The sequence below is a fragment of the Siniperca chuatsi genome, linkage group LG23 (genome assembly GCF_020085105.1).
Source record: "Siniperca chuatsi isolate FFG_IHB_CAS linkage group LG23, ASM2008510v1, whole genome shotgun sequence".
Classification (NCBI taxonomy): domain Eukaryota; kingdom Metazoa; phylum Chordata; class Actinopteri; order Centrarchiformes; family Sinipercidae; genus Siniperca; species Siniperca chuatsi.
Window position 1 is genome coordinate 17,473,307 of NC_058064.1, and position 22,062 is coordinate 17,495,368.

At 39.5% G+C, this 22,062-nt stretch overlaps 1 protein-coding gene across 7 annotated transcripts in view; it reads right to left on the reverse strand.

Annotated features, from left to right (window-relative positions):
- Positions 1-1,477: 1,477 nt before the first annotated feature.
- The window catches only part of ano2b (anoctamin 2b), a 66,138-nt gene continuing 45,553 nt past the window's right edge, over positions 1,478-22,062 (reverse strand). For 3 of the 7 annotated variants that reach the window (XM_044186532.1, XM_044186533.1, XM_044186531.1), the window contains 5 exons: positions 17,958-18,110; positions 16,846-16,898; positions 14,153-14,331; positions 4,945-5,050; positions 1,478-3,549 (listed from right to left, as the gene is read on the reverse strand). In XM_044186532.1, coding sequence (XP_044042467.1) covers positions 3,163-3,549; positions 4,945-5,050; positions 14,153-14,331; positions 16,846-16,898; positions 17,958-18,110 — 878 coding nt within the window. In that variant the 3' untranslated portion in view covers positions 1,478-3,162. The other 4 variants (XM_044186537.1, XM_044186536.1, XM_044186534.1 and 1 more) reach the window with 4 other exon arrangements.

Genomic DNA, 22,062 nt, shown 5'->3' on the forward strand with positions numbered 1-22,062 from the left:
TATTGCTGTCAAACTGGTTGCAACTGGTTCTAACAAGCACAGAAACCTGCTTCAGCCTTGTATGTTTATTATTTTCTGAGGATATTTCTTTTGGCCAGGTAATCTAACAAGGACTACCTGGTCAAAAAAGGCAAAAAAAAAAAAAAAAAAAAAATCATAAAAAAAAGAACAGACCAATGAGATCAAAGCAAACATATCACACAACATGTAAAACATTTTTCATAATCCATCTAACAATCATGTATTTCAGAACTTCTACACTAGCTTAAGTAAGACAAGGGTCAGGTAAGGATGAACATTTCTCTTCTTGAATGACAGAAACCAGTATAACACCACTATCACAATTTCCTTGTCCTAAAGTCCACGTGAATACATTTAAGTTAACAGTCTGTCACTGAGTCCTAACTGAGCAGACAGATGTGTTTTGTGTTGAACAGGAAATACAAGAGCAGTTACAAGGCCTCTGAAACAGTACTGGAGGTTTACAGCATGTCGGCACGATAACATCATAACAAGAACTGCATATGGTGTTCCAAGATGGTGCCCATTCGTTCCAAAGAAAGATGCTCACCCAGTGTATATCCCCAAAAGGTCTGCACACCGCAGTTGGCCAACAAGACACATTGGCAGCAGGACACTTCCACACCATTACCAGGTCTCTTGACACAAGCTGAAGTGAAATTAAAAAATAGATTTCTACTACAAAATCAGCAAACATTATATATCCTTGGTGTTTGTTTTGACTTCTGTACTTATCTGGTTAAAATTGTAATTGCCAAAAAGAAGTAATTTATGTTTTATAACTTTTTGCCATTATAGCGCCCTCTACATTAATGTTCTCCAGGGGGCATGGATTTTTTTTCCCCAACGACAATGTCATTACTGGTAATTTGAGCAGTCCAGTATCTAGTGTAGGCACTAAAAACGGTTTGTAATATCACTTCCAATTCCAACGGACACACAGGCAGTTAGGCTGGTGGGCTGACTTTTTTAGCCATGGCTGTGACTTGAGCCCTCCATACATTACTGTGATAATGTATGGAGTGCCGTACGTTAGTTACTCCGTGTCGTGATATGAATCACGGACTATATGGAGAGCTGAGGTTTACAGACTAGCTGTTGCTCAGTTTTGATAGTCTGGTCATTTACCATAACCTTATCTGGACCCATAAAAGAGGGACAGCTAACGCTAGCTAGACCCCCTTCTTTCTATAATGCAGGACTAACACAGCAATGAGCGTGCTGTGGGTGTTGAAATACCATGAACATAAGCGTCGAGTGGGGATCAGTGCTAATGTTAGCAGGCTAGGTTAATTAGCTTCCACATCCCGAATAAAAAGCTAGTCAGCTTAGCTTGCTGGCTTCCACTTGTGAGGGAAACACATTTAACAGCACGATGGGTCCTCCAAAATATTGAATGTTGTAAAGGACAGATGTCTTAAATCACTAACAGTTAATCAACACTATGTGGGCTTACTGAGAAAGTGAGGAAATACGTCTTTTATTAAGTCTGTAGTCTACAGGTTATGATGTGTTCCAATAAGTAGCACACCACGGAAGTCGTGGCTCCTAGTAATGCTGGCCCCCAAATGTCAGTCAATCCTTCCAAAAGAACCACCCACCCAGAAGCTTGGACACTTTCCACTAATAAAGTTTTTTTTTTAATCCTTTTCTTGAAAAATGGAAAAGTATGCACATTAGCAGCAGCATCATCAATCAGCTTATATTTCCTTACACAAAAAGTGAGAATTCAAATTTCAGTTTAACATGCAAAAGCTAATTTAATAAGTATGCTAAGAAGTTAACAACTATACAGCGTATAGTTATACCAGATAGCTAGCTAACGTACTAACAAATTGAAATTATCTAAACATAAAATCAGTCAGATGTATTAGTGATGAAATGGTTCGCAGTCAGAAACAACTGCAATTCTAGTCTGTTTCTCAGCTGAAGACTTCCAACATGGCTGCCAGACTTTTCGTGACACCAGTAAGTTCTTTTATGCGAGAAGCTCTTTTATTTGGGCATTAGGAACCCAGATTTATTACTTACCTACAGCAGTGTCAGAGTATACAGTCTGGTATTTCATAATGAAGGAATGCTGATGAAGTTTTTGTTCCCTTGACAATAAAAACAGGGAAATAATTCTAGCTCACTCCCATTCACAGTTTGCAAAAGAGTTGGCTCTCTCTTCGCATTCAGAAGTGATTAAGTGTAGTTATTAAGTCATTCTGTACTAAGTGGACAGCTGTAAAAGTCTGTATGGCTAACAGAAACAATTAGCAGATCATCTATTTCTAAAACTATAGCTTGGACTAGAATCTATGAGTGGCATACAACAATGTGCCACATTGGCATGTGCATCCTTCCATCGAATACGTAGGGTAGGGTGTAGAGAAACAATGACCAGCAGCTGTGTAATGACTAAAAATACAATTTCATTCAAAGTGATTCCTGAATTCTATGGAGAAAAATCAGCTGGAACACAGTACATGGTGTAAAGAAAGTGATTTTTTCTTCTAGGAGGCTCATGTTTTCAGTGTGTTTTCAGTGCCATGTATTGAAAACTACAGAAAATGTGGAATGTCGTAGTTGCTACAAATTCTGTTAAAAACTAAAATACATAAAGAGCATAAGCATATAAAGCAGGAAAATTCTCACAGTCCCCAGCCCTAGTAATGAGCCACAATTTCCATCAATCCGTTTGTGTTAAATGTTCATCACTGAATCTGTCCATTTGTTAATAGTTCTTTATCTCCAGTCTCTTCCAGGTTCTTGTAATATTCATTTGTTCAGCCTAATACAGTAATTATTGCTTGTCTACGCTATGAAGCAAGTGTGCCTCGCTAAATAATTAATTTTTACCAAAAAGTAAAATTATAACACTTTATCAGGTGAACAGTCGGTGCAAGGAGGAACAACACGGAGACACCCATTCAACCAGTGTGGACATTGCACATTCAACCACACTGACCAATGAATTCAAATTTGTTCCAAACTATCCTGTGATTTTTTTTTTTTTTAATCGCAGCATTACTGCGTCACACACACCAGGACACAAAAGACACAGGCAAAGACATTCACGGACCGAATCACCCGAGCAACATGTTCTGCAGTCCTGAGGCCCAGCTGAAGCACCCCTACAGAGGTGTGTGTTACATGTCACACCGCCGTGTGTCTCGAATTCTCATTTTCATTTCTTGGCGACGGGGGAATATTCCTGGTGAACTGGCTGAAGCTGGCGGCCCTACACCTCGCCCTTGGTCCTCCTCCACCTACATCTCCAGCCAAGCCCTGCGTTTGACCTGAGGGTAGAGTACTGTAGCGGCCCGGGATGGGGAGGCCCTGGCCCGGGTGGAGCACGTGGCTGCCCGGGTGGAGGGTGGTGTCCTTGGAGAAGAGGTTCTGGATGAGCTGGAATTTTTCCTTCTCTTCCCGTAAGAAGACGTCGACCAGGAGCTTCTTCTCCCGTTTGAGCTGCTCCATGATGGTTTTGGGAACGTCAGGGATAACCCAGGCGACCAAGAGGCTGAGGAACATCACCAGATTCTGGACGAGGGAGAGAAGAGGAGAAAGGGATGTGTGAGGGAGGGAAAGATGGATGGATATGAAGATAAATAAAGAGAGATGAACAACAAAAGTGACATTACAAGGACGTGACAAGGAATCTAGGATCTAGAACAGCATCTGCATGTATAAGTTTTCAAAACAAATATCTGTACATGAACCATGTTGATTCTGAACCTTAATGTCAAAAAATACATTGATAGTGCAACATAAAAAAGTATTAATATTATGTATTTTGCCACATCTATTATTCTTATTATTCTGTATCTTACTTCTGTTTGGGGGATAATCATGCTCTAAGTTTTGGAACTACAGCTCCCATAATTTCATCACAATTTCAATCATAATTTCAATCACTGGATTACTTGATAAAAAAACTTAAAAACGTGATGATTCTCAGGCAAGTTCTGCAGTTATAAGGAGTGTCTCCTTTCTATTATCTCTATGTGGATTTATGGAAGTTAATTGGCGATGGACATTGGAGATTATTATAGAATTATATCCTCAGACATAATACACACATTTTTAGAATCAGTGTGAATTACACTTTGGAAGTGTTCAGATTTGACTGAGACTCCAAAAGGAGTATGAAATCTGTTGCAAATGGTGGTAATTGGGCGCTGATGGTTTTAATGTACCATAACAGCCATTGCAGCTGACCATGTTGATAATTGGGCAAAATCAGCAGGCCAAACTACAATAAACTTTAACAACTAACTTTCCGTTGTTTTTAGACCACCGGAATGCACCGGCCCCTTTCACCTAACGCAGCATCTTTGCCTCACGTCTCTCGCTCTATGTCCTCCCCACAACCCTCCCACGCTCCCCTCGGGAGGAGTGTCTCACAGTTTGAAAACCTCTGATCATGAAACTTGAGAGTATTGTAGGGAATGTCATGAATTCTGAAGACATTTGGTAGACATATGTTAGTAAGCCATGCAGGCGGACAGACGGAAAGAGCTGTTTATCAAATGAGCTGGTCAATAACTGACTGAGGCATCTGGTAATATTCCTGATCATGATGAGAGTACAGCGTATCCGCCTAATTAGGAAAGACTGGCCCACACATTTTACTTTGTCTTTTTATTATACAAATCCATTAAATTCTACTGCAGAATACCACGAACACCAACACACATGTAACCTATCAAAGCACAGTGTGTGCTTTAAACTATTCCGCCGAGTAGCTGATGTATTGGAAATATTCTGAATGTGTTTGCACCTGTTAAAGACGTCTGACTAATTCACATATGTAATTAGATTGCTTTTCTCTTCATATTGTGTGTGTTGTTGTGTTTTTAAATGGTCTTAAATGTCTGGACCCCAGAAACATGAGCTGATTGATCAGCTTATAAACAAAACACAATGAGCTCATACCTGGAACAGTATGACGAAAGCCAGTCTTGCAGCCAGGACACACCAGTACTGTTTGGAAAACGTGTACGCATCTGGGGACCAGGGGGGTTCCCTGTAGTCTTTATACCTAGAACAAAACACACATGAATACAGTGTGGATGCTAAAAATGGAGTAAGTCAGACTTCTTGTGTTTCATTGTTTCCGGTGGAAAAAAAATCGACATGAGCTTGGTTTGGAATCAAGCGGGTCGTTGAGCAGTAACATGGTTAAACACTAAAGCAAAAGAGCACCACCAACAGAAACAAAAACTTAATCAACAGATAATCCAAGGAAGGCCCACACTGTTTAGACAAACTTTCCTCCTCCACTAATGTTTTCATCCTGTGACCCAAACTGATTTACCTTTACCTGGCTGAGACCTAACCTCATTAAAACATACTACTCCTCCACTCATCTTGGGACCCGACCCAAAGTGCAATAAACTTTTTTAGGATAGACTCAAATGGAATTTCTTTCCTTTGTTTTCTTTGTAGTAAACATTCTTTATTGTGCTGTCAAAACAAACAGCAGAAAACACGAAGCACATGTTGAGCTAACGGCTGATGGCTTAAAATGAGGACAAGGAATCAAAGAGAGACAAGAGAGGAGAATAAGAAAGCAAGAGAGAGGAAAGGAACAGAGGCAGAAGAGGGAAAAAGATCGAGAGAGAGTCGGTATAGTCCCTCATTCGTCCAGGAATGTTCCATCGTAGAAAAGGTTTCAGTCATAGTAATCGAGAGAGAGAGAGAGAGAATAAAAGGAAATGGAGAAAGACACAGCGAGAAATTACAGAAGGAATGACAAAAAAGAGAGACAGACAGAGGAGAAGATGTGTTTTGTTTATAGCAGGACTGTCCGTTAGTGCATTTAGGACATTAAGATAGACATCAGGCAGAGTCAAAATCAAGTAAAATAATAAGAGTAAACAAGAGAATCAAGATGAAATATTCTGTTCCAAACATGAAAGAAATCAAGTTAAGCCATGACATGTTTTCTGCAGGACAGTTCTGCACATCATGCTGGTCCTTGTACCTCATGATGAACCATTGAATGCGTGAAGCATAGGGAGATACTGAATTGGCAAACATTAGCAAACAACATACACAAATCTATTTCCACTGTAGCTGCCTGCTTATTGTTTTTACTGCATGGTCAACATAAAGAGAAGCCATGCAGAGATTCAGCCTATATCGAGTCGATGTCAGAGGTCCAAAGTGTTATTGACCCCAGCAAAGTAAGTGTCTGGAAACTGCTTTATATCTGTTTGTCAGTCTGCCTCAAAAGTAAACTGTACCTTTGTTGCAATAATAAGGAAACAAGAATATCAACCATTCCCTTTGCAAAGATACAACTGCATAGTGGTGTGGACTGTTGACTTTAAATTATGATATATTTGGCTTTGTTTCATGTCATCCATTGTCAATGAATAGAGATTTTTAATAAGGACTTTGGACCATAACCAAACAAAAATATGGCATAAATCTAGCAAGAAGGTAAAAGCTGATGGACTTGCCACCATTTTTTATATGCCATGCATACATTGACATGCCACGCAAGGGCAAATGATGTGGTTTTATGGGGGGTTATGTGCAAAGACTATTTCTGGCCGGGAGCAGGGACTTCCTGAAGTTTTATTGTCACTGTGTGGTTGCCAGGCAACCATCGAAGACTTCAGAAAGTCCCTACTCCCAGCCAAGAAATATTCTGGCATATAACCCCCCATAAAACTCCAACCTTCTTACACAAGTTTCTTTTTTTTTTTAATGAATTAAACAAATGAGACATAATTTGTTGATTAGTGAGCTTTAGAGGTGCTGATAGGCAGATTTTATTACCTTCGGACAGAGCCAGGCTAGATGATCCACCTGTTTCCTGTCTTTACACTAAGCTAAGTTAACTGCCTGCTGGCTATAGGTGTATATTTAATGGACAGACATTAGAGTGGTATCAATTTTCTCATCTAACTCTCAGTAAGAAAGCAAATAAGCATACTTCCCAAAATGTCAACCTGTTGCTTTAAAAAGGATAGTTTCAAAGTGATCAGGTTTTTGGTCTTTTTAAAAAAATAATTAAATGTTGCGTTTTCCACGTTTAATGTTGTTTCTCACGTCAAAATCACTTTTGCCAGATCTCTCATTCCTTCCCACACAATTCAAATCAGCTAATAAACATAATCTATTACTATGTCAGTGATAATGACAATGATATTTTCCATCAGAACTGTAATATCAGGCTATAAATAAGTCAAGTCAATTTTATTTATATAGCCCAATATCACAAATCACAAATTTGCCCATATACTTTCTGCTCGTAAAGTACGTACTGTCCACGTGTCTGATTTTATTGTCTCTGCCTCCTGCCAATCATAACCCTGTCAAGAAATAAGCCCTTTACAGAAAACATTTTGACATGTCACAGTAGGAAAAGCACAGGTGTAAATAATACAATGAACTATGGCTGAATACCATTTAGCCGCTTCAGTTTCCGGGTCCTGGTATTATGCATGCTGGCTCACTGTCACGGCTTACTGGGACACTCAGAGCCATAGCTAATGTTATTAGTAACACCTGTGCTTTTCCTACTATGACAAGTCAAAATGTCTGCTGTGAAAAAGGCCTATCAGAAAAACCAAACCAAGAGTCTTCCACTTACTAGAGCTGCTAAAATGACAACTATAATTTCAAGTTAGATTGTCTACAGCTAAGCTTAAAACTGAATTTAAAATATCTCCTAGCTTGATAAAAGTTGTTAAAAGATGAATTAGAACAGAAAAGGAATGCAGGAAACTCGAATCACACTGGAAACTCTCTTTTACAGTAAACACACAGCAGTTACACATGTCAGGTTAATGTGATGGCTCATATCTAAGTTTTAAATCGACACAACTGACATCCACACATACGGTCATGAAATTCCTCTGAAGCCAAAATAGTGAGACAGCTCAATCAGGCCATTTCATCTAAGTACTTGACTAGCAGTATAGAAATAATAGAGAGGGAGGGCGATATGTGTGCGTGTATTGTGTGTGTGTGTTAGCAGGGTCTTATGGTGTCTGATTCCTTCTCCTTATACAGTCATGAGTGAGGAATGCTGCCTGTGAGAGTCAGCTCTTGTCTCTTTATTCTTTGATCTATTCATCTTTGTCTCACTCGTTCGGCACTATTTTACAGTTTTTTGTTGTGGATCAACTTCCAATGTGAACTAAACTGTAAAACAAAATGCTCCAGTCAGTTTAACTTAACTTGCCTGGTTGGAATGAAATCGAAAATGTTGTTATCAAAGAACATTTTTCTCTCTCTTCCTGTGTGTGTGTCTGTGTGTATTTTCTAGACGCTCCATGTTTGGTTATAATAATGAGCTCGGCAACGACTGGAGCATCTAACTCAATATTCTTTCATAAGACCTCAATGAGATTATGGTTAGTATGTGAGAGACTTGAGAATGTGTGTGTGTGTGTGTGTGTGTGTTCCTGAGAGTTCCTGCTGCCAATACAGACCCTCCTGGGATCCAGGAATACATTTACAGACAAACAAGGGTCAGATCATTCCCATCCTTAAAACACACAAACACACACTAACCCCACATCACAGAACGTGGTTGCTGTCAGGTAGCACTATGGTAGAGATCAATGACCTAAAACAATAGTATCTGTCTATCTGTTGTGCACAATAATATGTGGATTTCATATGTCTATGCATCTGCCTTTCAGTTTTCTGTGATCTTTTCCCCCAGACACTGTTATTTGCTACTATTTAGTTTTCCCCTCTAATTGCTCTCTCTGTCTCTCTTTCCCCAGAATTGTTAATAGCAGATAGTAGTGACAGGCCGGGCATCCTGCTTACTTTGATCCAAAACCACTTCAAATCCTTCTGCAGTTTATTACTTCCTCCTGCCTGTCTACAGTGAGAGATAGAGAGAGAGGAACAAGAGGAGAAAAACACTGAGGTCGAAAATCCCCACCCAACATGTTCCAGATTAGTTTTTGACAGATAAAGGGTCACTAGCATGCATCTCCATCTGTCATTTCACAGCTTCAATTTGGGAGAAATTAAATAAATTCCTTAAGTTGGACAACCTAGGCAAGAGGCATCAATAGCTTAACCTTAGCTGCTTTACATTTAGACATTTCTGTGTGCAACCAAACAAAAACACAGCTGTCTCACAGATGCTCATGTTATTACACCATGGTAGCTCAGTTGCAATGTTTGGTAATTGTTTCTGACGTTCTGACTTCGATGTTCCACGGCTGACCATGAAAAGCATGAATCCTTACTTCCTGACAGTTTATTTCTGAACCAAGTACACTGAATAAAGAACAAATATTTTCTATAGATGCACCTACAGGAAGCATCGTATCAGAAATGACATGATAATCCATGACATAACTCCTTGGCCCTCACTTGACTTCCTGATGATAAGAGTTTAACCACAGCCAACTTCCTGTCAGCTCAGGGAACAAGTCTTACATAGTCTTGTCTTGACATGAAGCAGGCAGAACCCTAAAAGTCCCGTTATCATAATACTTTTTAATGTCTTATCCAAGTTGAGACAATGTAACATAAAGCCAACTACTCGCAAGAGTTTGTGGTTAACTTGTCCTGTCTCTTGTTTTCATTATCCTTAATTTATCTGTTTGTGTTGTGTGTGTGTGTGTGTATTTGTTTTCTATGAATCACTGAAGCTTTCTGGCTAAATATAATTTGATGTAAAACTAATTGACGTCAGAACATGTCAGGAATGCAGTGAAAAAGTGTATCCCTGTAGGGAAATTCCCTTTTCTCTTGCCCCCTCCACATGGAGGTCAGATGTCAGCCAAATGACAGTAGGGGCTGGTAAGGATTTAACATTCACTCAGTAGTAACTCAGCAGGGTCATCGACCTGAATCACCTTTAAAGCAAAACATTTTATGAGAATAAGTTTCTGGTCAATTTGTAATTTACTAAAATCATCACAAATCTGTTGTGTAATACCCTTTACAACTAGGAACTGTGCAAGTAGAACATTTCAATAATATACAGTTGGCGTTTTTATCTTTCAGTCATCATGTCATGTAACAGCCACTTTGAACAATGGGTTGATTTCCTAACAAGTCTGTGCAGCTAAGCCACTCAGCAAAAAAAGGCAACAAGCACGCAACAGAACTTACTTTAAATAGGGAGTTATTTGTAGTGTTTCTTAAAATTAAGACCAAAAATCCTTGCCTGCTTATTATACCCCACCATTAAAAAGGTTTGTTTTTAAAACCATGAGGAAGATAGCAGCAGCAGATAACAGACCAGGTGTTAGATATTTTCACATTTACAATTATTCTTGATCTCATTCTCTCAAGTATGTTAAAGTGACGCTGGGATAAAGTTGAATGTTTTTTGCAGAGTTAACATGGTTTCTAAATCCCTTTGTATCCTATCAGGTGGCTTACAATACTAGAGGCCACTAAAGGTTACAAAATATCTGAGTGATGGTCTTATTTACTGGTAGTAATATGAAATGTAATGTGTTAAAAATCAATGATGGTCATGGTGTCATGGAGGACAGGGAATTGAGCATTGTAGTGAAGCTCTGGGAGGTGACCGACAGAATATCACCGGGACCAAAAGGAGTTTTACTTTAAACATTACTCAAACTATACTAGTGCTATTTTTTTACTGCTGTACTTCATACTTTTTATTTTTACTGTCTATATCGATTGGCATTGTACCTTATTGATATTTTATACTTGCATTCTTCCTACTTTGTACTGCAACTGCTGCACAACAATTTCTCTCGGGATACAAGTTCTATCTTATCTTACCCTACGCCTGCACTGTTTTTATTTAAATCCTTTAGTTGCTCTCTGTTTACTATTTGCTACTGCAACATCCCGATCTTACCAAAGACATGGTTAACCTCCATTACTGGCTGATATTAATCAAGTGTAAAACTGATTTAGGTTGTATTTGTCTTTTAAGAGTAAAAGCTCATTCTTCTCAGGAAATAGTCTTAAACAAAGTTTTCCTGACATTGGCAACTATTCTAAATTTAAACCACCAAGCAGAATTTATAGTTTACCCACATTTTTATTTAGCACTCATTTAGCACTGGGAATACAGTAGAAAGACCATGACTGCAGAGATGCACAGTGATGCTCTGCCCACTGAAGCAGAAACTGTCTTCAAGTTTCTCACATTGCCGTTTATAAATGTAATTAAAAATTTAATACCTTAGCAGTTGGCCTCTATCACACCATCCATCTATTTATCCATCCAACCAACTACAGTGCTTCTCCCATTCCTTCCTTTCTTCTGTGTTATTTCTACATTTTTCCTTGCTTCCTTATCCCTAGCTTTATCTTATCTTCAGTGATATTATCTGCCACTTTCCATTCCCTGTTTGACACATCATCCATCCATTTATCCATTCTTGACCTCTTTTCCTCCCTCCTGCATATATTCATCTATACAACTGGAGTCAGAAAGAAAGAAAGAAATGAATGGTCTGGAGCATCTGACATAATCTGAATTATGTACAGCGTTGGATCATTTGCCTTGAGCCCGGAGGCATTGCCCACAACATAAGTCTGTACATACACTATACAGCACTACACACTGCAGACACACACACCCTTATGAGAACATCTTCCAGCCTATTTCATGCCCATAAGCTTCAAGGCTCGTCTGTTTGAGACGTGACGTACCATACTACATTGACACAAAGACTGTATTCTTGCATTGTAATTCTTTGCTGTCTTATGTAACAGCAGGTTGGCCTCTGTGGGCGCCGGCATCCATGACCTTTTCTTCTACAGCGCTTTATATTGATATTATGAAAGAGATGCTTGCCACTGGCATGAGTGAAAATGCACAGCAGATACAATAGTGCACTGTATTTTGGGGCTAATAACATTGAGCTTCATTGGTGTTGTGACAATATCTTTCACATTCGTTCTTGTTGTCTTAGGATTCAAATTGATGTATTACTGCGTGAAGGTGTGTGTGTGAGCCTTAACCCCATCTGCATCTCCAATTAAAAACTGTTACGCTGTCTCTAGCTGTATAATTCTCACATTCAGTGGGCGTACACCAAGTTTGTGGCTAATAGAAAATGTTAATTGTATCATGTGGTAATTGCAATGGGGACCAAGATGGCAGCAGAAAGCTTTGTTCCTTCACCTGCAACAAACCTCAGTAACAACATGTCTTATCAAAGAAGAATCTTAGACTCAAACGTGTGCAGTTTATTCTCTAGATGCAGGGATTACCTGTGGGAATTACGTGCTTTAATTTTGAGTATATGTTTAAAGTATACACATGGTGCAAATAGTTTATCTATTCTTTAAATAGTTTATTCTTTATCACCTACAGCCTAGCCATACAGGTTTGCCTGAATTAGTGTAATCCAGGTCCACATTACAAGTTTGTCCACTATTCCCCACTTTGTTTATCTTTGGACGCCCTTGCTCAAGCAATTAGAAATCACTCATATAATGCATCAGTCCTACTGTATCATTGAACATTCAAAAGAGAGCATTCGAATTATTTATTTTTTTTTAAATCACCTTAAATCCAGCCCCCTAGACACTCTCCATATCAAAGCCCTCCAAACCCAAGAGCTGAGAGACTGCCCCCTCTCAGATACACTCTCAAGCCAAAGTGGATCAGAATGTTATCTGGCCCTAAAAAGAGATTATGAATTGGCAGAATCTCTCTCTACTGTCAGAGACAGAAAGCAGAGACAGATCCTAACCAAGTACAGGCTCAGTGACCACAAACTGGCAATCAAAAAAGGAAGACAAGAAATCATGGCAACCAAAAGAAAACAGAATATGTGGTCACTGTTTGACAGGTGAGGCTGAGATAGAGATGCACTTCCACCTACAATTAACAAGTTCAACTCTGTAATCTCAGATTTCAAAGAACTAAATGACTCCTGGGAGGAGGAGACAGGGCAGATCTTGCTGCCCACTATGTATGAACATGCCACAACCTGAGGGACAGTGAATGACCTAGACACACACAGCACACGCATGCATTCACACACACATACATACAAAATTGTTGCATTGTTTATATAGTTCTCACTTATTTGTATCGTTTTAACTGCAAGTTTCCATTTTGTTGCTATTTTATGTTAAATTATTTTTTACACATATTTCTAACAGTAAAATCACAATTTTTCTGTTTATGTACATTTTTACATTTTTTGTTGTTTTTATTTCACACTTGCTTTGGAAATGTAAATGTCTGTTTCCCATGCCAATAAAGCTCATCTGAATTGAATTGAATTGAATGTAAACACTATATATTGCTTTATGCAGATGATATATTATTATATGCATCAAATGCTGATATATTAATTCCAATTACACTCACATTAATTGAGCTTTTTGGTACCTTGTCACAATACAAAGCCAGCTATGCCGGTTATTCTGCTGCCTTGGCTACTTTATTACTTACTCTGCTATCACAAAAACAGAATCTCCTGGATTTCTTTATGGCACAAAAGTGTGCTGTTCTTTAAGTGCAAAAGCTTTCAGAGTTTGTGGTCACATCAAATGGTGCACAGTAAAGGGCTGCCATTGTTCTGTATAGCTTCCAATGTGAATGTAAGAGGTTATTCAAAAAGGTTTTCCGGTATGAATAAAGGTTTGAAAGGAACGAGAAAATCCAGTTGGAGATGGACATCAGCTCCATGAACCACAGAAGAAACAGAAATCCTTCTGTCAAATTAAATGGATACTTGCCTTGAAATGAGCATGAAATTGGTAGTTACTTGTTGTTGACACAGAGACTGAAGGGGAGTGTTTATGTATTTGTTAAGGTAAAAGTTATAAGCCATGACAAGTCAGAGTAATGCTATGTTATCCACTTAAGACAAAATCCCCCAAACTAAATAACTCTGACTGAGTTACTTAGTTTGGTAAGTTTTAGTTATTTAGTGACTGGCTGTTTTCTTGAACGCTTACCAAGTTCTCCATGGGTAGTAAAAGGAAAATATAAGTATGTGAATATGTATCTATATTTATTGACCGGGTGTTTGTTTTTGCTAAATGAAATAATCACAATATAGTTTTTATAAGACTCCTTGATGTGTTCTTTGTATTTAACAAAGCCTGTCACAAAGGTAAGCAAATTATAATTTTAAAAAAAGTATTGCTTCCAATATCTCTAACCTTTAAGTGTGTGCAGGAGTGTTTGCGTGTGCGTTATTACCGGCAGACGGTGATGTCTCCTAGCTGGGAGTTCTGCGGCACGGTACCAGGTTTAAAATTGGACACATTGAAGTAGGAGAGCGTATGGTCAATGAAGCCGTGCATGGTGCCGGTCTGACTGAACATGTACTGGTAGACGAGCCGAGGGATGAAGTCTGATGTGAAGGAGATCACAAAGGCCTCCAGAGAGAAAGAGAGAGAGAGACAGAGTGAAACATTTTTTCTGCCATAAGCATTCATTAAAAAATAAATAAATGCACAAACACCGTAAGACAAGAAGCTTTATCCTGTACAATTTAGGGTTTGTCAAATCTCTTTCTTCACTTTATAGTGAAAAGTGCAGGGTGTCAAACAGTTTATTTTCAGAAGTTTAAAAGCACAGTTCTCACAATCTACATACTTTAAAGATATTTGAGTAATGTATTGAAATGTATTAATTTAGTAACATTAAATTAGGTCTGTAGAAGTAATACATGCATGCAAGATACATGCACAAAAAGCCAAAAAAGTTTTCCATTGTGCTGAAGCTCCCGGGGCAGCTTAAGTGTGTGTATGTGTGTCCAGTGCCCCGTAGCTCTAAAATAAATAAAAACTCCTGCTGCTTGTTTTTCTGAATCCTCCACAAATCTGCTTAGTATTAAAAGTAAACGGAATAGGATTTAGTTAGCTGGCCAAGGACAAATCCCAAACAGAACTTTCCTTACTCCACCAACACACACACACACCTTGACCTCCGTAGTTCATCATGTTACGATGTTTCAGACATGATTCTGGGATCTCACAAGGTCATGACATATGACATCTCAGAGTAAACAGAGAGGTTAAATCTCTATTCAACTGTTGTTTTATTGTCAGCAATGGATAATTTAAGGTATATGCAGGGCACACACACACACACACACACCAGACTTGATGAAAGCTCGATTACGTGTCGAAATGTTCCAGCAGAGACGTCTTTGTTAACCTTTGACCTCTATTCCTGTCTGTGATGTCTTAAGTTAACTGTCCTTGTTTCCATAACAACTGAATATTGTGACTAGAGTATAATGTAATAACTTGGAAATGTAGCTGTTATTCTAAATGAGTCAAATGTGCAATAAAAGCTTTTATTTTTATACATTTCCATAAAATGGATTAGTCATTTACAGTATTTCTCAGGTAAATTTTAACTAGTCACGTAATAATACTTCCTAACAATGTAATAACTGACGAGAATACAGTTATAACCACATAGTAACAAAAAGTTATTCTTTGTCCATCTTAGGCCAACTGAAAAGGTTGTTCAATAAAGAGCAGGTCAGGGGGGCAACCAGACGTGCGGAGCAACTTAGGAGGCCAGCGACAAAGGCAGAACCCCTCTGGGGCAGGCGGGGGGCAGTCGAACAGGATGCCGGCGACAAAGCAGAAGCTCTCTGGAGGATGGCAGCCAAGGTGGAAACTGCGAGGACATCCAAAAGCCAGGTGGGTGCCCAGGTACGGGTTCGTTGTTGGGGCCAGCTCAGGGCAGGCAGGCTCATGATGCTGAGCCTAACTGACCGGGGTGCAGGCTGAGGTGAAGGCTAGAGGCTGGGACTTGTGCTGTGGTCCCTGGGCATTCGAGGAATGGCCTCCCTCGGCCCAGGCAACGTCAAAAATTTCCCGTGTGCCAAAGAGACAATTGCCTCTTTATGGAAGACATTGTTTGCCTTACTCCGCATGTCCTGGAGGCAAATCAGGTCATGAATAACCTTGAACGCTTCCTCAGAATAGTCTGCTGGGTCCATGATTGATCAAATCATTCTGTTGCAGTAAGTCAAGCAGGGTAATAGGTGAAATAAGGGGTTTGGACTCAAACGCAGACGATGAGGCAGAGCAGGTGCAGTTCAACGATTTAGTGATAAGAAAACAAAAGGCTTACATGGATTTCGGGCAGGCCAACAGAGGCAAAACAATTCAGACAGGAAGCAGGGAGAAGATAAGTCCAAAAGAATACACAGGAAACCAAGGCTGGGAAGCTTAACGAAAGACAAAGGGTACACAGGGTAAGGGCTAGAAAGCTTGACACACGGGTACAACAACAATCTGACACTGGACAAAGGAAACACACAGACTTAAATACACTCAGGTAGGGAAGACAACGAGACACAGGTGAAACTAATCAGGGCAGGGCAAATATTCAGTAGCAGAAAGTAAAACCATAAGACACATGAGGGAAGAGAGAATATTACAAAATAAAACAGGAAATAACATACATAAACCATGACACATCAGGGTTTACATTTTTCAGACATGACAAAGCTCCCTCCAGAGCCACAGAAGGCTGAATAGTACTCATGACGAATAAACTGAACTTCCTGTGAAAAATCAGTGCTTCTTTAATCTTTTTCTGTTTTGTGATGTAAAGTAATCCATCCAATTTCCCTCCAAATCCGACCTGGTGTCTGACAATTTAAAATGCACTGGAGAGGCTGCTAGAGACCGACAGTCGCCTCAGTGAATGCCCTATTTGTTTACACTAACTACAGCAATGTCTCAAAATTAAGTTCTGACTTATTGAAGGGTTAAAGTGCTTTCAGTGGGACCTTCAAACAGCCACATTATGTAGAGTACCTACAATAGAATACCTGCCTTCATGCATTTATTGTGCATATATCTGCCTTCATCACTAATTCAATGAGTAGATAGTAAAAAGCGGGACATTGTATTAATACTTACATTTATAATGACTGAGAATTTTCCCATTCCACTCAGTATGTTGTACCATATACCTATAGAAAGAAGAGCAAGAGAGAGAGACAAGGAGAGAGACTTTTCAGGAACATGGAAGAAGCAAGACGGTCTACAGCCAGGCTGGCGGTTCAGTGAGGCTGTACTTAGAATGCTAACATCAGCATGCTAACATGCTCACAATGACAATATTAACATCCTGATGTTTAGCAGGTATCATTTTTACCATCTTCACCATCTTAGTTTAGCGTGTTGGCATGCTAACATTTTCTTATTAGCACACGCCTAGGCTGATGGGAATTCGGTCATAAACTGTCATACCAAATTTCATGGCAAGCCATCCAATAGGGGTATTTCAGTCTGAATGGACCATCAGACAGATAGACTGACATTGCCATCACTACAGCCATGCTGCTAGCATGGCAAAAATGGCTTATTTAAGATTATTGAAAGATCTTTTTTTTTCACAAAGGTCACAACAAAAGCCATACAGGAAAATGTTATCCAGCTGACTTATGGCACAACCTTTGGGCTTAGTAAAGCGTTTTTAAAGCATATGGGAAAACTCAAAAATGCATAGAGGTCAAGTTGAAATGGAGGCTAATTTTCTGCTAAAAAAAGACAACATTGAAGAGATATGAGCTTTCATCCAACAGCAACAACATGACTATCCTGAAGTGCTAAGTGGCGTCAGTTTGTAAACTTAGCAGTGAAACATGGCTCGCTGCCTGAAGGTGCTGCTAACGCTGAAAGATCAGTCTGGTTTCAGTGGAGAGTTTTGGTGTCCCATGATGTTTAAAATGTTGTGTTTCCACTCCACAAATTATGGAGGAAATATTCAATACTTGTTATTTTCAGGGATCTTTTGGAAATATTAATGATGGTTTAAAGATGTATTACATAATCTATTGGCCATTAGCAACTTCCATCCAATCCTGCGCGGTTATTGGCTGTTAAACTGTCAGTATCTACAAAACCATATTAAAGCTATTCACTGCCAAATTTGATATTTTAGTTTAGAACCCTGGTTGTACAGGAGGATGTGATAATTATGAGTTAGTCTCTGTGTGTTTTCCTTTTTACGTGTCACATCAGCTTACCAATGTCTTTAGCACGTACGGCGACTGGCCTACGTAGCTCTGTAACAAACTTCTTGGCATCCAGTCTGATCTCAATGATGTTGTTGAGCAGAGCAAAGAGAGGAGCAAGCGGGAATGAAGCCACGAACAGAGAGACGAAACCAAACTGGATGACTGGAGAAAAGAGATAAACAATAAATCACAAAATGCTGCAGTAGGTGTAGTGTTATTAAACATCAATATATACTGTTACATTTATTTTGGTAACTAGTGAATCCAAGTGAATATGTATAATAGGTTATAAATAGGTTACACTTTTCTACAGCAGGCCACAGTTTAAATAGAGTTTCTTAAGTTTTAAACTGTAGTATGATGATAACAGATGTTTGTAATGTAAGTTTACGTCATAGTAGTATCAATGGGTGTCACGACATGTAAAATACTACTGTCCTGCTGCAAACATTACAAAATATTTTCCTTATTTCCATTACTGTCTTGCAGCAGAGTTCATAGACAGTGGCAGTGGTTCATTCTTCATTCTTTGTCCATCTTCATCTCAAAGCACTTTTTTTAAACTGAAAAGGTTGTTCAGTAAAGAGAGACAGCGATTTTCTATCCTCCACCCGGTCCAGAAAAGCATCTTGGATCTTAAGCTAATTCCAGTGGGATCCACACCAGATGTGAGAGTCATCCACTGGAAGTTGGATAATGTATATACTTGATGTCACGTCTTATGTCTAGTTCTCTGTCTGTTATAGTTAAAATAGTAATGACAGGTAACCATAATGAGAGAGAATTGTATAATAATGAGAGAAATGTACAGCATTCTCAATGTTGACAAAATGGCAGATATCATTTGATGGAAGATATGTTGTAACAGTCAACAACAGTGTTCATTAAGGGTGTCGAGGGTGAAAAATCCCAGCCTGTAGAGCTTGCAGAAACAAAGATCAATGGATGATTTACACCTTGCTTCCACAAAAACAGACTGCTTTTTGGTGTATTGCTTTAGCTTGCTACAGATACTAGCTTGCAGTAGTTAACACTGGCTACATTTACAGCTATACCAACAAAACAACCATAACGTGGCAGACTGCAATGCATGGTGCTATGCTATGGGAAGTCAGAATGACCACAGTGAGAAAGATCTGCTCAATTACGAATGCTATGTAGGATACAAACTAACTAGCAACGCTAATGTATGAGGTGGCAGGTTTCTCATGGAAAACATCTTTGTACATGCTCTACTATGTTGAAGTTGCTGTAAAAAGAACCACTTGTATCAGCCATTTCTGCTATTTGACAGCATATGAGAGGTTGACATGTGAGAAAGGACTCAAACCTACAACATCGAAAGTACACATTTCAAACCGCCACTAAGACGCCACATCAGCTTGATGTTCGTGAATGGTCATTTGTCTGGTCGGGAGTCACACTGTCTGTCCAGGCTCGCTCTGTGGTTCAGATTATGCCTTTTACGGCTAAACACTCCACTGCACCAGCTAAACTGGGGCTTTTAGTAGTGTGTGGAACTATGTGAGTGTATCTATGCTGTATGTTTGTCTGTGTGTGTGTTATGCAAGTCAGTCTGATTAGATAAGGTAGATGAGGAGATGAACGGCCTAAGAAGCACAGTAACTGTCTCATCCTACTCAGGTGTAGCGCTCCTTTGTTTCATCAGCCATTCGGTGACACAAAGCCACCTGCCGCAATGCTTCTAGTCTCAGCCAACTTGGTGGTTTCTGAGGCCCACAGCAGGATGGTCACTCCTCATGGACTGTACTATGCCGTACTGACTATACACGTGGACACTGTTTGCACTGTTTTATACATTTAATACTATATTGATGCAATATTCTTATTTATTGTATTCCTTATCTATTGCTTATTTATTATTCCTTTTCTTTCCTTACATCTCTCTGTTGCTGGGAGACTGATCCCCACAGGGATAAATAAAGAGCTACCTACCTACGCATCAACTTAAATAGCAGTTCAAAAACCAGAATACCGGGTGCCTTAAAAGACTTGTCCAGGTCTTGTGCCTTTTTACAGTTGCCACACCAGCTTCCCTTCAGCCACAGGAAGGTCAGAGGTCAGCTGCAGTAAGGCAGCTCTGGAACCGGTGGGGAATCAGGGTTTTGTCTGAGGACACTCCAGACAAGTAGATAGTTTGCATACACAGAAAGTTTGGTTAGGTTTGCCCTCTCAACCCACCAGGCTGCCCTTGCTTACTTGTTCTTTGACTGAAAATGGTTAGATTACAGAGCTAGGCTTGAGGTTTGACCACTAATTTCAAACTGCAAACTTAAAAAGAAGAAAACATTTTCTTCTTAGTTTATCAGATGAATGGCTATAAACTATATGATATACAGTAGAATCTTCCTTAGATATAAAAGCAAAATGAAAAATCAACTAAACTAACGTGTTTGAGTTCATGCAATCAGCAGGGGTTCATCATTAAATGTACAGTAGCTTGCACAGTGACAGAAAGAGAGATTTATCATCCTCAGTTAAAATCCTTTGAGGTGGGTTGAAGTTGTTCGCCTTTCATATTATTCCCAGGGCTGATCCCAGGCCAGTGAGCAAGGTTTAAAGATATAAGCCGTATCACAGTATTGCTGCTACAAATTTTTCTTTTGGGTTGATCAATAAATGATCAAAACAACATCCACCTGCTTCCTAAGAATGCACAAAGGAAACATGAGAAAGACAAGGCAGTTTGCCTGACTTTGGCTGATGTTCAGCTCTGATGAGAGCAGTGGAACTTTAGCAGTGTGGGAATGGGCATTTCCAGCGAGCTGGAGACTGGCGGCTTCACCTTGGGACGCAACGCTGAGACAAAGAGCGGCGAGGAAGAAAATACGACAGCGGAGGGGTGAACGCTAGAGGGCAAGCTTAGAATAACCTTGCTATCTACCCGAGCCGAGGTTGACGGGTTCGAGGCTGGCCAAGGCACACACACACAAAGAAGAAACACAAACCTTAACACCAGGTCGCACAAATACAAGGCACAGTTACAGACACAGAAATAAATAAATGAGTTAACACAAACCAAGAACTACCCATTCACACACTAACAGCTATGTGTGTTTGTACGTAGAGCTCAGACGTATCTGACATTCCTTGCTGTGCCCTGCAGCGACATCAGCTCAGTCTTCTGTTTTTCTCTCCCTCCTCCCTCCATATCACATGAAATCTCCACATTATCGTATTAAGGCACAGTCAAAAGTCAAAACAGAACTTCTCTAAAGACTGCTCTGCACTCTGGAAGGAGTTCACATAGGTCTTGATTCCACCAAACGATACAGGTAGCAGCTATGATACAAGTAAACGCCATTTAATTATTTCAAAATATAAAATGTCCGAAAATCTGCAGATGTTTCCAGTCGTGAAGAGTTGTAGTTCTTGTGTCTGTCCCTGTAGTACAGACATTTCTAATATGCTCAGCCTGGTCCATCTTTTCGAGATTTCTAAGCTTGTTTTTGACCCGACATTTACAAGAAAATTTCCCACATAGAACACGTCAAATTACACCAGCAAAACTTTACTTGCTGCTTAAAATTTCACCAAAATCTTTGTGTTATATGGCTTTGACCAGAGCAAAATGCTTCACATACAGATGTTGCAAATTTCTAAAGTCAAGCTTGTTGCTGCATGTTTGCTGAACTGCTGCTGCACTTTGACTTCATCAACCAGGAGGAAATGCTCAGAAACATCAAGCTGTGTGGCCATATCAGCTGTCACTGTCTGTTTCTTTGTTTTAATCATTTTCAATTGCATCTAAACATTTATCTGCTGTATATATCTCTCTCAAGCTCTTTTTATTACATATCATCAAAAATGTATTCAATGGAGCCTTAAAGCAGCTATTTTCACATTTAGTTCCCAGTTTTTCCTGGTAAAATAGGTTCATCAACCAACCAATAAATCATCACAGCGGATTGTTGGGTCCCTAGTTGGTTAATGGACATTCCAGTCAAAATGTCACTACCTTCACTGTTTGAAGGTCAGGCATGAATGAACCTGATGACCACCTCAGCCATAAGATAACATGTGTCCTGACTGTTGCACCTGTGTATTCAAATCAGAGATGCACAAAGCTCTGAAGCAGATTATGAGATAGAGG